The sequence below is a fragment of the Gekko japonicus genome, unplaced genomic scaffold (assembly GCF_001447785.1).
Source record: "Gekko japonicus isolate JY-2015 unplaced genomic scaffold, Gekko_japonicus_V1.1 scaffold477, whole genome shotgun sequence".
In the NCBI taxonomy this organism is placed as follows: Eukaryota; Metazoa; Chordata; class Lepidosauria; order Squamata; family Gekkonidae; genus Gekko; species Gekko japonicus.
In genome coordinates, this window is record NW_015174289.1 from 419,093 (window position 1) to 433,200 (window position 14,108).

General features: G+C 45.7%; 1 protein-coding gene across 1 annotated transcript in view; it reads left to right on the forward strand.

Annotated features, from left to right (window-relative positions):
- Positions 1 to 14,108, forward strand: part of LOC107121153 (semaphorin-3D-like) — a 31,925-nt gene that overhangs the window by 12,534 nt on the left and 5,283 nt on the right. The window contains exons 6-13 of the mRNA XM_015424018.1: positions 267 to 395; positions 2,011 to 2,156; positions 3,803 to 3,944; positions 5,321 to 5,340; positions 5,689 to 5,856; positions 7,224 to 7,446; positions 11,365 to 11,453; positions 13,146 to 13,187. Coding sequence (XP_015279504.1) covers positions 267 to 395; positions 2,011 to 2,156; positions 3,803 to 3,944; positions 5,321 to 5,340; positions 5,689 to 5,856; positions 7,224 to 7,446; positions 11,365 to 11,453; positions 13,146 to 13,187 — 959 coding nt within the window. The remainder of the gene's footprint in view (positions 1 to 266; positions 396 to 2,010; positions 2,157 to 3,802; positions 3,945 to 5,320; positions 5,341 to 5,688; positions 5,857 to 7,223; positions 7,447 to 11,364; positions 11,454 to 13,145; positions 13,188 to 14,108) is intronic.

The following is a 14,108-nucleotide window of genomic DNA, read 5'->3' on the forward strand; positions in this document are numbered from 1 at the left end:
ATATGCTTTTGCTTTACAGGGCAGGATGGCCTCTTTATGTGAGAATGGCTTTTCTGTTTGCACTGATCTCCCCCCCGACTAGAGCCCTGGTTGGATATCTGCTGGTTAAAAGTTCGAAGGGGGGAGAGATGGCAACCGTATATGCCTTCCTTAACCAGTATCCTTTCCCTCAATAAAATTTGTGTGAGGGACCAAGAGCCATCCTTAAAAATCCAAAACATGGATACAAATTTTCTTTCAGTATATTCCTCTTTTGGTTATCACAGATGGGGAGTTTTATTCAGGTGCATCTATTGACTTCATGGGAAGCAGTGCTGCGTTCTTCCGCACATGGCTTGATAGGTCTGACCAGAACTATATCCGGACAGAACAGAACCAAGATAACTGGTTAAATGGTAAGTGGATAATGTTGGTGGAATAGTCTGCTGAGAAGGTGGCTGCCCTTAGGTGGTGGTAGACCTGCCATTGTCCTATATGGAACTCTTCAGATGTAACATCAATAGGGCTGGGATCTGAACACATTTGGTTCAGGCTTCTACCCACGTGACTCTAGATAACAGTAACTGGGTCCTTTAGAATGCAATGTTTCACCACTTGCACATCAGTTATAGCTATAAAGGGCTGGGTACAGGTTCTGGAGCAGGACAAGGTGGACGGTTGAACTGAGCCTTGGGAGAAGGAAACAGATGATGCACTTACACACAATACTGTAATGAGTTTGGCTTAGTCTATCCTAAATCACCAAAGGAATGATGATGTCTCTTAACCAGGGCTTTTTTTGTAGAACAGGCCACACCCAACAGCAGACACTCATTAGCATATTAGGCCACACCCCCATGTTACTAGAAGTGTGGTCATCCAGCCACACACCCCTTTTGCTTCTTATTCTGTTTACCTTGTTGTCAAAACCCAGAGCTTTTTTTGTAGCAGGAACACCTTTGCATGTTAGGCCACACACCCCTAATGTAGCCAATTCCAATGAGTTTCTGCTGTTGGGTGTGGCCTATTATGCTAATGAGTTCCTGCTGGGTGTGGCCAACTCAGGAGCCAGCCAGAACTCCGTTCCTGTGCGTTCCAACCACTGTAGATTTTCTCCTGAATGAGCTTTAATAGGAAACTGCCACCATCCCTGTTGGCTGAAGGGAGGGGACAGATGTGTGTCTGTGTGAGAGAAGGAAGTACAGTTTGGATGCTGGAAGAGACAGAGACAGTGTCCACACACTGAGAACCACCTAGACCATTTTTCATTTTTAAAAAGTTTATAGTTCTTTTTGTTACAGAGGTATACATATACACTTTAACTGTGATCTTTCCAAAAAGATTGTGCCACGCAGGGCTCTTTTTGTAGCAGGAACTCCTTTGCATATTAGGCCACACACCCCTAATGTAGCCAATCCTCCCAGAGCTTACAGAGCTTTTCCTACAGGGGCTACTGTAAGCTCTTGGAGGATTGGCTACATTAGGGGGTGTGTCACCTAATATGCAAATGAGTTCCTGCTACAAAAAGAGCCCTGGAAGCCAGATTTGGGAAAGACTGCAGTGCTCTCTTGTTCACTCTCTGGGATAATGTGGGGTAGCAGATCTGCTTTTCTGTAGGAGTCTCTTTTTGCCTCCACACATGCTTCACTTGTACAACTGTGTTTAAAGCAAATACTATAAACAAGCCATCAGTGTTCTTTCCTCCAGTCAGCAAAAATGAATTCATCAGCTGGGTAACGAAGCTACTCCAGACACGAATTAGTCCGTGTAGCCTGGCACAGTAGCTTATTACTGTCCTAGTTTCTGTAGCTGCAAGTAGCAGATCCTGCAAGATTATAACCTCTTTTCTTTCCTAGCCAGCAACAGTCCATAACATCCCTATCTATTTTCTATAGCAGCACCATTTTGTATAGCACTACCATGACAATAATCAGTGCTGTTTATGATCAAGACCACTGGAAGGGAGTAAAAGACTCTCAATAATTTGTTCTGCCAACATGTTGATGTGTGCCTGAATTTCCCTCTTCACAGAACCTGTGTTTATTGGTGCTTTTGCCGTTCCTGACACCTACAACCATGATGATGACAAAGTGTACTTCTTTTTTCGGGAAACTGCTGTAGAAGCTGGACAGTGGGAGAGAAGACGCATCCATGCCCGGGTCGCTCGTGTCTGCAAGGTCAGCCATAGCAGTCTCTTGAAGGTGCCAACTCAGGCTCTGCTTAGCCTATAGAAACTGCTGGCAGAACTGCTCTGAGTATTTAGCCTTGGCATCCGCAAAGACTTTACTGTAAACAGTATGGGGCTTATCTAGGGTTGCAGATGAGAAGCTGCCAGTAAAAGCCTATGGGGAGACTCCATTAAAAGGTATATTTACTTTTTCTATGGTTTCCCATGCAGGTTAAGTTCCATCTTTCTCTATCTTAGAACATGAGGGCCATCTAAGATGAGCAGTTATTCCCAAGACAGAACAGTTGGCATATTCTAACTGTGAAATTATCCTTTTATAGAGTACACTGACAACCAATCTGCAGTTACAATCCAGTGCATAATTGGGGATGTGTCCATTTGAATTCTTTGGGGTTGACTTCTAAAAAAAAAAAATGCATGGAAACTTGTCTGTATGAAAGAAGACAAAAATTGCCTGGGGTGGTGGTTCAGTGTTCCCTCTAAGCTGAGTTAGTGTGAGCTACCTCAGTTTTTTAGCCTTCGGCTCACACATTTTTTGTCTTGGCTCAGGAAGGATGGCTCCCGAGCAATGTTCCCTCTAAGCTGTGGAGTCTTGTGAGCAAAAATTCTATTTTGTGAGCTACTGGCATTAAAGTTATGAGTGAGTGATTTGGCTACTGCATAAATGAGTTTGCTCTGGAACCATCCTTCCTGAGCTAAGACAAAAATGTGTGAGCCAGAGGCTAAAAAACTGTGAGCTAGCTCACACTAACTCAGCTTAGAGGGAACACTGCTCCAGAGCAAACTAATTCATGTAGCAGCCAAATCACCTGCTCACAACTTTAATGCCAGTAGCTCACAAAGTAGAATTTTTGCTCACAAGACTCCACAGCTTAGAGGGAGCATTTGTGGTGGTCTAGGATCTGGGAAGAAGATTTGGTTTTTGTACCCCGCTTTTCTCTACCTTAAGGAGTCTCAAAGCGGCTTACAATCACCTTCCCTTCCTCTCCCCACAACAGGCACCTTGTGAGACAGGTGGGACTGAGAGAGTTCAGAGAGAACTGCTCTGCTACAGAAACTTGCTGGGCAACACACTTGCAGACTATCCTATTTAACAGCCTAATAGTCGCTGTTGGGAAGATAAAATGGCGGAGAGGAGAATGAGAATAAGGAACTTGTGTGTCATTTTTGGGGAGAAAGGTGGGGGTATAAAGCAAGTAAATAAATAAATAAACCGCCCATTTCTCACAGCAGATGTCAAAAAAAGGATGGGCAGTCCTGACCTTCTTAAATGATGTTAATGCTTCACTAGAGGTGCTGTCTCTATGGTCAAGTGTCAGTATGACTGTGTGGTTTACGTTGTACTAGGACACGGGGGAGACCTGGGTTCAAATCCCTACTTGGCAATGAAGCTCACTCAGTAACCCCCTGGGCCTGCTACTCACCCCTAACCTTCCTCACAGGGTGGTTGGGAGGATGGAAATATGGAGGAACCATGCCTTGGAGGAAGGATGGAATAAAAATGTAGAAGGTAGAGACATTTGAATTGGTAGAGAACCAGGTGTGACCATTACAGAACTGCTTCCAGTCAGAGCTCGACACAAAAAGGCCATGAGGGACATTAAAGATGTCTTCTTACTCCTTTGTGGCTGGCAGAATGATGTTGGTGGAAAGTACAGCCTCATCAACCGTTGGAGCACATTCCTAAAAGCCCGGCTGGTTTGTTCAATCCCAGGTCTGCAGGGCACTGAAACTCACTTTGATCAACTGGGTAAGTTTGCATTATTTCAGATTCTTTGCTGGGGCACTCTAGCCTTTTGACTACAACCTATAACTGCATTGTCCATAATCTCTCCTCCATCATGACTAGGACTGTGCAGATTCTCTGATTGCACTGCACAAGTGTGACAATTGGCTCAGCATTCAGCAACATTTATAAAAGCAATTTGTAGTTTTAATAAAGGAAGTCAGTTATGAGCCTGGTAGATAGCCATGGAAGCAGTACTTGGACAAATTGTGGCAGCAGGAGGCTGAGCAAGATTTGCAGTGGTAAGTAGGATGTGGGGCATCAGAGCCCCACAGAGCTTGTCATTCCTCGATGACAGAAACAGAATAAATTACGCAAAACAAGTGTGCTCAGTTTGTGTAATTTATGTAGACTGCAGGATTCCATTTCTCTTGATACATAATTTTAATTTTTTTGCAATGCAGCAGATATATTATTCTGATTGTAACCTTGCAATTACAGTATCCAGGTTAGTAGAAGTATGAGCAACACACACAATGAAGGAAACTAGCTAACTGCTTTTGCGTTGGTCTGCTGTGCTTCTGTATAACTGAGGATGACGTCTCATTTTTACAGAGTCTGCTTGTGGCTCAGTTAGGTGTAAATGGTACAGTTGTGTTGTACAGTCAGTACTGTGGCACTGATTGGAAGATCTGAGCAGTGGTCCAGTACAATTACTCTGTGCAGTTGAACAGATTTGGTGGAGTAGGGGGGGAAAGTACATCTGGAGCTAAATTTTTGTGCAGTCAGATATTTTGCGTTGGTCTGCTGTGCTTCTGTATGACTGAGGACGACGTCTCATTTTACAGAGTCTGCTTGTGCCTCAGTTAGGTGTAGATGGTACAGTTGTGTTGTACTGATTGGAAGATCTGAGCAGTGGTCCAGTACAATTACTCTGTGCAGTTGAACAGATTTGGTGGAGTAGGGGGGGGAAGTACATCTGGAGCGAAATTTTTGTGCAGTCAGATAGATGAGGCTTAATAAGGAGCTAGGCAGGTGGTTTCTTATCAGGGAAAAAGAAGATAAAATCAATAGAAAATGACAATGAGTGCTGCCCCCCCTCCTCTGTCATTTTTCCTTCTTTCCTTTGTGTCACAGCATTAATAAGGGACAAAAGTTTTGTACTGGTTGGCCAGCTCCAGCAGCAGGAGAAAGCACTGTTTGTATCTCTTCATGTGTTCCAAGACACATTGATAATGAAGCTCATCTAGGCATTTTGGGATCGAGATCCATGAATAAAAATGAATTTAGGCTCCTCTGTGCACATCCAGTCTCTCTTCTAATCTTTATGAAAGTTACTGTTTTGCTTGCACTTAAGATGCAAGCAAAACAGGTGGCTCAAGTGGTTAAGACGCTGAACTGCAGGCTGTGGAAGGTCACTAGTTCAGCGGTTCAAGACCCGGGTGCCGCAAGACAGGGTGAGCTCCTGTCTCTAGTTCCAGCTCCTGCCAACCTAGCAGTTCGAAAGCAAGAAATGACAAGTAGATAAATAGGGACCACTTCGGTGGGAAGGTAACAGCGTTCCGTGCGCCTTGGTGTTTAGTCATGCCGGCCACATGATCACGGAAACGTCTTCGGACAGCGCTGGCTCTTCGGCTTTGAAACTGAGATGAGCACCGCAACCCTAGAGTCGGATTCGACTGGCTTTCGAGCAAGGGAACCTTTACCTTTACCTAAGATACACCATGCATGTTCTGTGTGCTGATTCATGGACATATAGCATTAGTAGAGGATGGTTTTAGGGTTTGCTAATCAGTGTCCCCGTCCCTTTCTTTCTAGTGGCATTTTTAGTGGCTCTGCTGTGTGTGTTTATTCCCTGGCGGCCATTCGGGCTGCTTTCAATGGGCCCTTTGCTCATAAGGAAGGCTTGGACTACCAGTGGGTAGAATATAAGGAAAGGATCCCCTATCCTCGTCCTGGAACAGTATGTATATAAAACACAAAGTCTCATTTCACCTTTTCTCTCTCTGCTGCACAGACACTTAGACAATGGAATATAGCCCACAATTCAGCCATACTGTGAATGAGACATGACAATTATTTATGACAATATAAGGAGGGAGCCCAGGAGGAACTGCTAGAGGGATGAACAGTTTGGAAAATTTAGTTATACTGGGTTGCCTACCTACCTAGAGAGTCCCTCAAGTCTGTAGAGGCTCCAAACTTGCTTGACAATGGCCCGCTAGGGCTGCTTTTGTAATTGACACAGGGACCAGCCAAGTTACTATCAGGTATAGTACAGATAAAACTAAAACAGTGTCAGAGAAAGACCAAAGGGGTCATGGTTCAGTGGTAGAGCATCTGTTCAGCATGCAGAAGGTCCCAGCTTCAATCCCCTGCATCTCCAACTAAAAGGCTGATGTAAAAGACCTCTGCCTGAGACCCTGGAGAGCCACTGCCAGTCTGAGTAGACAATACTGACCTTGATGAACCAATGGTCTGATTCAGTATAAGTCAGCTTCATGTGTTCATTTATTCAAATATGAAAAGGGATTTTGGGTAGCCGGCTCTTGGCTAATGTGCTGCTGCTTTGCTAGAGTGGTATGAGCCAGCAGGCACACCTTAGCATTGTACCCAATCGGAATCCCCTGAAAAGATTCTGGGTGTAGTTTCATAGTTATATTCCATGGGTTGGATCCAAAGTACTACAAGTGAAACTCTGTTAACAGAACTTCCCCTCCCCCCTCCCAAGCCCACCACAGTGCCTGAAATGCTGACTCTAGGGATCAGGGAACCTCCAGAAAGAGCACTGGATATGTCAAACTCCACAGCAAGAGGGGGGAGTTGGTAAAAATTCCATCCCCCACCCCTTCCTTCACCAACAGAAATTATTTTCCACTGGTGAAAAATAAGTATTACATCCAACCCTATGCAAAAACTGTGTAAAAGCTCCTGAATGCTTCCCTCAGTTTCCTTCTGGAATGGCCTGCTAACATCCTGGATCCTCTCTGTATGCAGAAAAACAAAACCATTTTTGCATACTGAAGATATATCAGATTCAAAATATCCCATTTAAGCAGTATATTCCACATAGATGCTGCCAGCCTATTACTGCAGTCGAAGTGAACCGTGAGATAGTGGCATCATGGGGAAAACTAAAGGCACAAGAGAGGCTGTTCCGGTGTTGTATTTTAATTTTGTGCCTTACATATCCATAGGCAACAGTGTATAAAAACCTAGACCACAAATTGATTAGTTTTGTCATCTTCCTACTACAGGATTGCAGGACTACTTCTTGTGGAACCTGAATGTTCACACTCTTACATTTTCAACATCTTAATTCCCTGTCAGTGTCCCAGTGCAACGTACGACCCACTCCTCCAGTCAACAAAGGACTTCCCCGATGAAGTGATCGGCTTCATGCGGACCCATCACCTGATGTGGGATCCAATTCATCCACTCCACTGGAGACCTGTCCTGATGAGAGTCAATGTGCCCTTCCAGATCAAGCAACTCTTAGTGGACAGGGTGGAGACAGCATCTGGACATGTTGATGTCCTCTTCCTTGGAACAGGTAGAAGGGTCCCTAGGCAACAATGCCTCACAGTCTTTCTTACATACTGCATTTGAAGAAATAACCCCAATCTAAAGAAGGTGAGGATAGGTATACTGTCCCACTTCCACTGGCGAAAAATAAGTATTAGATCCAGCCCTATGCAAGAACATTGTGAAGGCTCCTGAGTGATTCCCTCAGTTCCCTCATACAGGGAGACTGAAAAAACATTCACCATTGTCTGCAGGTTGTGTGTTTCCATGTGCAGCAAGAAACGTTGTCCCCTCATTCTTCCCTTCAGGAATGGCCTACTCAAATCCCAGGGTTGCCAGTCCCCAATTGGGGGCAGAGATCCCCCTGTTTTGGAGGCCCTCCCCCCACTTCAGGGTTCTCAGAAAGTGGGGAGGGGGATGTCCGCTGGGTGCTCCATTATACACTATGGAGACTGGTCCCCATAGGGTATAATGGAGAATCATATCTGTGGGTATCTGGGGCTCTGGAGGGGGCTCTTTTTAAGGTAGAGGCATCATATTTGCAGCATAGCATCTGGTGCCTCCCCCCAAATAGACCTCCAAGTTTCAAAAAGATTGGACCAGGGGGTCCAATTCTGTGAGTCCCAAAAGAAGGTGCCCCCATCCTCCATTATTTCCAATGGAGAGAAGGCATTTAAAAGGAATACCAGCCCTTTAAATGTGACAGCCAGAACTCCCTTTGAAGCTCAATCATGTTTCTTCCCTCCCCTCTCCTGGAGGCTCCTGGAAAGTCCCCCACCGACCTGTCAGCCTCATCTGGTAATCCTAAATGGCACCAGTGTGTGTGGCTTGGGTGGAGAATGAGTTGAGAGCAACCACTGTGTTAGAAGCACAAGCTCCTACCATGGAATCACAGGAACCTTCTGGATGTGGGGGGGGGGGCCTGGAAGTGATGTCACATCCTTGCTCCTGGCTCCACCCCCAAAGTCCCCAGATATTTCCTGAATCGGACCTGGCAATCCTATCAAAGCCTGATAGTGGGGCAAAAATAGTAATTGGCCCTGTTAGGAAGAACAGAAGACTTGCCTCAGCTGAAATGCTTTTTTTAACATTCCAGCACTGACTAGAAGAAGATCTGGCAAACCTGTATTTTAAACAGCCCCTGGTGTTCCTCCAGAAACCCATGCTGCCTGTTTCCTAGATGAGTTGCTTATTGCTACGCAATAAGTTGCTACCGAAAGCAAGTATGATGTAAAGACTAGACTGGTGGACTAGGACCTGGCTTCAAACTTCTACTCAGCCATTAAGCTTAGTCTCTCTCAGCCTAATCTATTTCCCATGGATGATGATGATGATAAGAGAGTGGGACATCCTGCATACTATCCCAAGCTCCTTAGAGGAAGAGTCAGATAAACATGCAATACATATATAGCTATTGCACTGTGATTCAAAGGAAGGTGATGGTTAGAATCTAAGATTATGTGCTGAGGCTAAGAAATTTGGGATGCCTTCCACTGGATGAACTCTGTGCTGTAACTTAGCTGGCACACGAGGAAAGAAGACCCTCTGAACTCAGTGGGGCCTGCTTCTAATTTAACTTTGTTTCAGGAATGGTCTGGAAGGAGGGAGAGTTTGTTCATCCTGATAAGAATGTTTCACTTGGCAAGGCATTGGTGCGCTGGGATTTAGGGCACAGCTAGACTTGATATAGGCATGACCCAACTTGGGTCATGCTGAAGCCCTATGAACTGTGGATGGCGGCAGGGAGTTTAAAGTACAGCATGGATGGATCAATGGATGGGAAGAACTTGACCTTTCCCCTGTCCCTGAAACTCTTTTGCTCCAGCTGTTTTTCTCCTTACGGGATGGGTTATACGGGATGGACTTCCTTCTGAGGAGCAATTTTCCAGCCGAGCATGCTGCATCTTACATAACCGCCCCCTCCCCGCGTCTTCATAGGGAACCATTTGCAACTCTGACACATGATTGTGATACGATCATGTCAGGTTTGGCCTTGAATTCTAGCCCAGTAGCCTGCAGTATTTGTATGCTTCTATGCTATTGCTTCTTCCTGTTGCTTGATTATTAACACTAGTAGAAGTGAAGGACTTAATTGTTTGAAAGGTCATTTCGTAACTGAAGCATGCATCCACCTAATAAAAATCAGCTTCTCTGTAGAGAGTTTAAGATCCTGAAATATAAATACAAAATTATATATACAAAATGTACAGCAGGTTTCCATTTGGATAGGAGTCACTGGAAATATCAGCTCAGTACTTCACAGCTATCAAAACAGTGTTAGCAACTCTTAGAACAAAAATGAAATATAACAAAGAAAAATATCATAATAGTGCTGGATAAATACCCTTCATGAGTCCACATCTTGGACTCAGCATGCAGTTCTTCCAACCATCCCCACTCAGGAAAGAGATATCGCAGCAGGAAAATGTGTGGAAAGGAACAAAAAGATCATAATTATGGAATAACTTCAACATAAGGCTGTTCCACCTAGGAAAAAATTACAGAGATGTTTATTCAGCAGTGCTGGACTCTTGAATGTTAAAGTGTTAGTACTGATTTTTGAAAATTTCTTGCTCATGCTTTAGAAGACGAGAGGTTGCAGATACCCAGAACTTTAATAGTGGTTTTAGACATGGGAAACATCACTGCAAACTTATACAAGGTTTATAGGCGTTAAGGAGGCAGACCTGGGGCCAGGTTGGGATGTGTGTGTGTGTGGGGGGGGAGCATGAGCATGGCAGGAGTGGTAAAAGGTAAAGGTTCCCTTGCTTGAAAGCCAGTTGAGTCTGACTCTAGGGTTGCGGTGCTCATCTCCGTTTCAAAGCCGAAGAGCCAGCGCTGTCCGAAGACATTTCCGTGGTCATGTGGCCGGCATGACTAAATGCCGAGGTGCACGGAACGCTGTTACCTTCCCACCGAAGTGGTACCTATTTATCTACTTGCAATTTCTTGCTTTCGAACTGCTAGGTTGGCAGGAGGCAGGAGTGGAGACAACAGCAAAAGCTTTCCAGTCCTGTGGCTCATGTTTCAGTGTAGGAGAAAGGCTGTCAGAGCAATTCCCTAAACTGCAGTTGCTACCCCACCTACCCTCTCTGCTTCAGCTTAGCAGCACCCAAGGTGGACAACTGCAGAACATGTAGATAAACACTATCTGCAGCACCATGTGAAACAGCAATCTGGAGTTGAATTCAATGACATGGCCTTTTAGTGCTCAGGTAGGGATTACACAGTCCACACATGTGAAATAAATGAAAATAACCCTGTTGCCACTGCCTTGTATTAATAAAACTCTGGAAACAAGCCCAAACTTCTGAATTTTACACACACACACAGAGATTCTGGCAACTGGCCCTAAAGCTCAAGGGGCATCTGGGCTGTTCTTGATTTTTTTTTGGCAGGCCTATTCCTAGTAGTATTTTGGCACAACAGACCCTTGTCCTAGCAGCAAACAGAATGGGAATCAACATTGTCCCCATCTGTTTTATTCAGTTTGCCCAGCCCTTGCCAACCACTCCAGTGGGAAGCATCTTTTGGAGCAGCACCTCAAAACAGCCGACTCGAGTGGGCCATTGGCATCTATCAGTCAAAACTGAGAGCTGTTTCATCTGGTCCTCAGATCAAGCAGTGGCCCTCTGCATTAGAGTGGAAAGCCACTGTTATTGCTGGCTCCCAAATTAGCAGACATATATGCTTTAAAAAAGAATACAAAGACCCAGCAACATGTTTGAGGCAGAACATAGAGTATTATGCTCAAAAGATTTTTAGGCCTCTGCAGAGAAAGACTGATCTTTTGGCAACTATTTTGTATACTGAGCAGTGCCCAACAGTGGCATCTTTTAGTGGATTGGATGAGGTATGTGGCTTTCACACACCTTGAAAGTAATTCAGCTGGAAGTGACGTAGTCTTTTTCTCCTGCCATGTCCTTACCTTTTGCTCCCTCTCCAGATGAAGGCAAAGTGCTGAAGGTGGGCATTGCCAGCATAAGAGGCCAAGACCCGCAGGAGATTAGCTTGGAAGAGATCAGTATTTCAAAGGTACCTTAATGTATGCTTTACCTTTTTGTGGCTATGGGATCCATCGAGGAAGCCTCGCTGACAAGTTATGCCTGCTGGAAACGGCTGCCTTGTCTCTTGTCTCACATCCATTTGTCAGGATGCTGTTCAGTGGGTGCAGCAGATCCTTCTCCACCTGGAATCTTGCTGTAGGGCAGTAACCTCCCCACAACCTCCCCTTAAAGCCAAGCTTGTTGACCAGGTTCCATAGGGCTCGGTCCTCTCCCCCAAACCCTTAAGACAAGTCATTTGTAGCTTGGAGGATGGCTGTCCTCAATATGCTTATGACACCCAGCTCTGCATCTCCTTATCCAAATCTCCTGGTGATGTGGTAGAGATCCTGAGCCACTGCCTGTCTGCAGTGGTTAAATGGCTACGAGTGAACAAATTGGAACTGAATTCTGAGTGTCAAAAGTAATGCTGGTTGAGAAGCCTGAGGTCTTGAAGGACATTGTGCTTCCCACCCGATGGGGTTCAGCTGACCCTTGCTGACATACTGAAGAGTCTAGGGCAGTGATGGCGAACCTTTTAGAGACCCAGTGCCCAAACTGCGACCCAAAACCCACTTATGTATTGCAAAGTGCCAACACGGCAATTTGCCCCCACAGTCGGAATAACGAGACGGACAACAGTTTGGATCAAACAAGGGCCATTTTATTAACTATATACAGTTTATTAACAAAAACCGGCAAGGGAGCACTTCCTAGGTAGCGGAACAGACAAGGCAGGTGTCTAGGGGCTATATTGGCCCAAGGAGTAGTGCCAGAGAAGCAAGTTAACGCAGCTACCAAAAAATGCTTCCTTCCAACTCAGCCTGGAAGATGGCCAATCTGGCCACCTGGATCCATGCCACAGTAACATGTACTTGTAATGTATTCTACAGGGGCCTGCCTTGATCCATGCCACAGTAACATCAAGACTGGGCTGTTGTAATGTACTCTACAGGGGCCTGCCTTTGAAGTCACCTTGGAAACTCCAGTTGGTATAGAATGCTGGAGGTTGCTTGCTATTGGGAACGATTCAGAGTATGCATATCACACCCATTCTGCAGTCTCTCCATTGGCTGCCCATCAGTTACCAAGCTCAATTCAAGCTACTGACTATCACATCCAAGGCCCTTCATGTCCTTGGACGCTCAGATCTGCAACACCGCCTCTCCCCCTATTATCTGCTGTGACAGTTTTGTTCACCCGAGCAGGGCCTTCTGGAGAGGCCACCCTACAACTAGGCAAGGTCAACATCTGCCTGTACACATTCTGCATTCGGTTGTTGCCTCCATTCTGTGGAATTGTCTGCTGAGAAGGTCAAGGCTCCCGTGTAGGGTTGCCAACTCTGGAGTAGGAAATTCTTGGAGGTTTTTTTGGGGGGGTGGTAGTGGAACCTGGGCATGATTGAGTTTGGGGAGGAACCTCAGTGGGGTGCAATGCCACGGAGTCCACCCTCCAAAGCAGCCATTTTTCTCCAGGGGAGCTGATCTCTGTAGTCTGGAGGTCAGTTGTAATTTCAGGACATTTTCAGGCCCATCTGGAGGCTGGCAATCTTCTTAACTCTGTTTACGCATTTTGAAAACTGGTAAGCTATGCAACTCTCTACTAAAACTGTAGATTTTCAATTTGATTTTGTTAAGTTCTACATGCTCAGATACCCTTCTTCTTCTTCCTCTTCTTCTTCCAGATGCCTTTGGCCATTCTAGACATGCAATTCTCTCTAAAGAGGGTAAGTCTGTATTTGTGAATTTCTCAATAGCGTTTTGCTAGAGCTGTTACTTGGGAAGTAAAGACAAGTGAATGTTTGGGGTCTCTGTACCATCGTGAAGTCTCTGCTTCTGGACTTGGGAGAACTTGGCACCCCAGGTGACTTCTTAGTGGAAAGGGGAACAAAAACGATCTCTCTTGCTATCATGGATGACCTTTGGAGGCATCTGGATTGATGTGGGTCGGCATTGCTGTTGCTACTCGATTTAACAGCAGCGTTTGACACAGTTGATTATGATCTTCTGACCCACTGCCTCACCAACATGGGGATATGGGGGACTGCTTTGCAATGGCTGTCCTCCTTTCTCCAGGGTTGGGAACAGAGGATGGCGCTTGGGGAGAGTGTATCTGGTATGTGGCACCCCACAAGGGGCGATCCTCTCCCCAATCTTATTTAACATCTATATGCACTCTCTCACCCAGTTAATCTGGGGGTTTGAGCTGGGTTGCCATCAGTATGCTGGTGACACTCAGCTGTATCTGCTGATGTGATGGCTGACCTGACTCCACCCCAGAAAATCAGGCCATGGCTGGTTGGTTGCAACAAAGCTGGCTGAAATGGAATCCAATGAAGACAGAAGTCCTGTACCTGAGTTGTGGGGGGATAGGATTGGGAATCTGACTCCCAACCCTTGGTGGGGTGCCATTAACGCTGGCCACGGCAGTGAGGAGTTTCCACGGAGGCCCAGGTCACCAGTGTTGCCAGATCAGCCTTTTACCATCTTCGGTTGGTCGGGCAGCTGGTTCCTTTATCTCTCCCCCCATGACCTCACGACAGTGATCCATGCGGTTGTCACAGATTAGATTACTGCAACTTGCTCTACGCGGCCTACCCTTGAGTCTGACCCAGAAGCTTCAGCTGGTACAAAATGCAGTGGTGTTC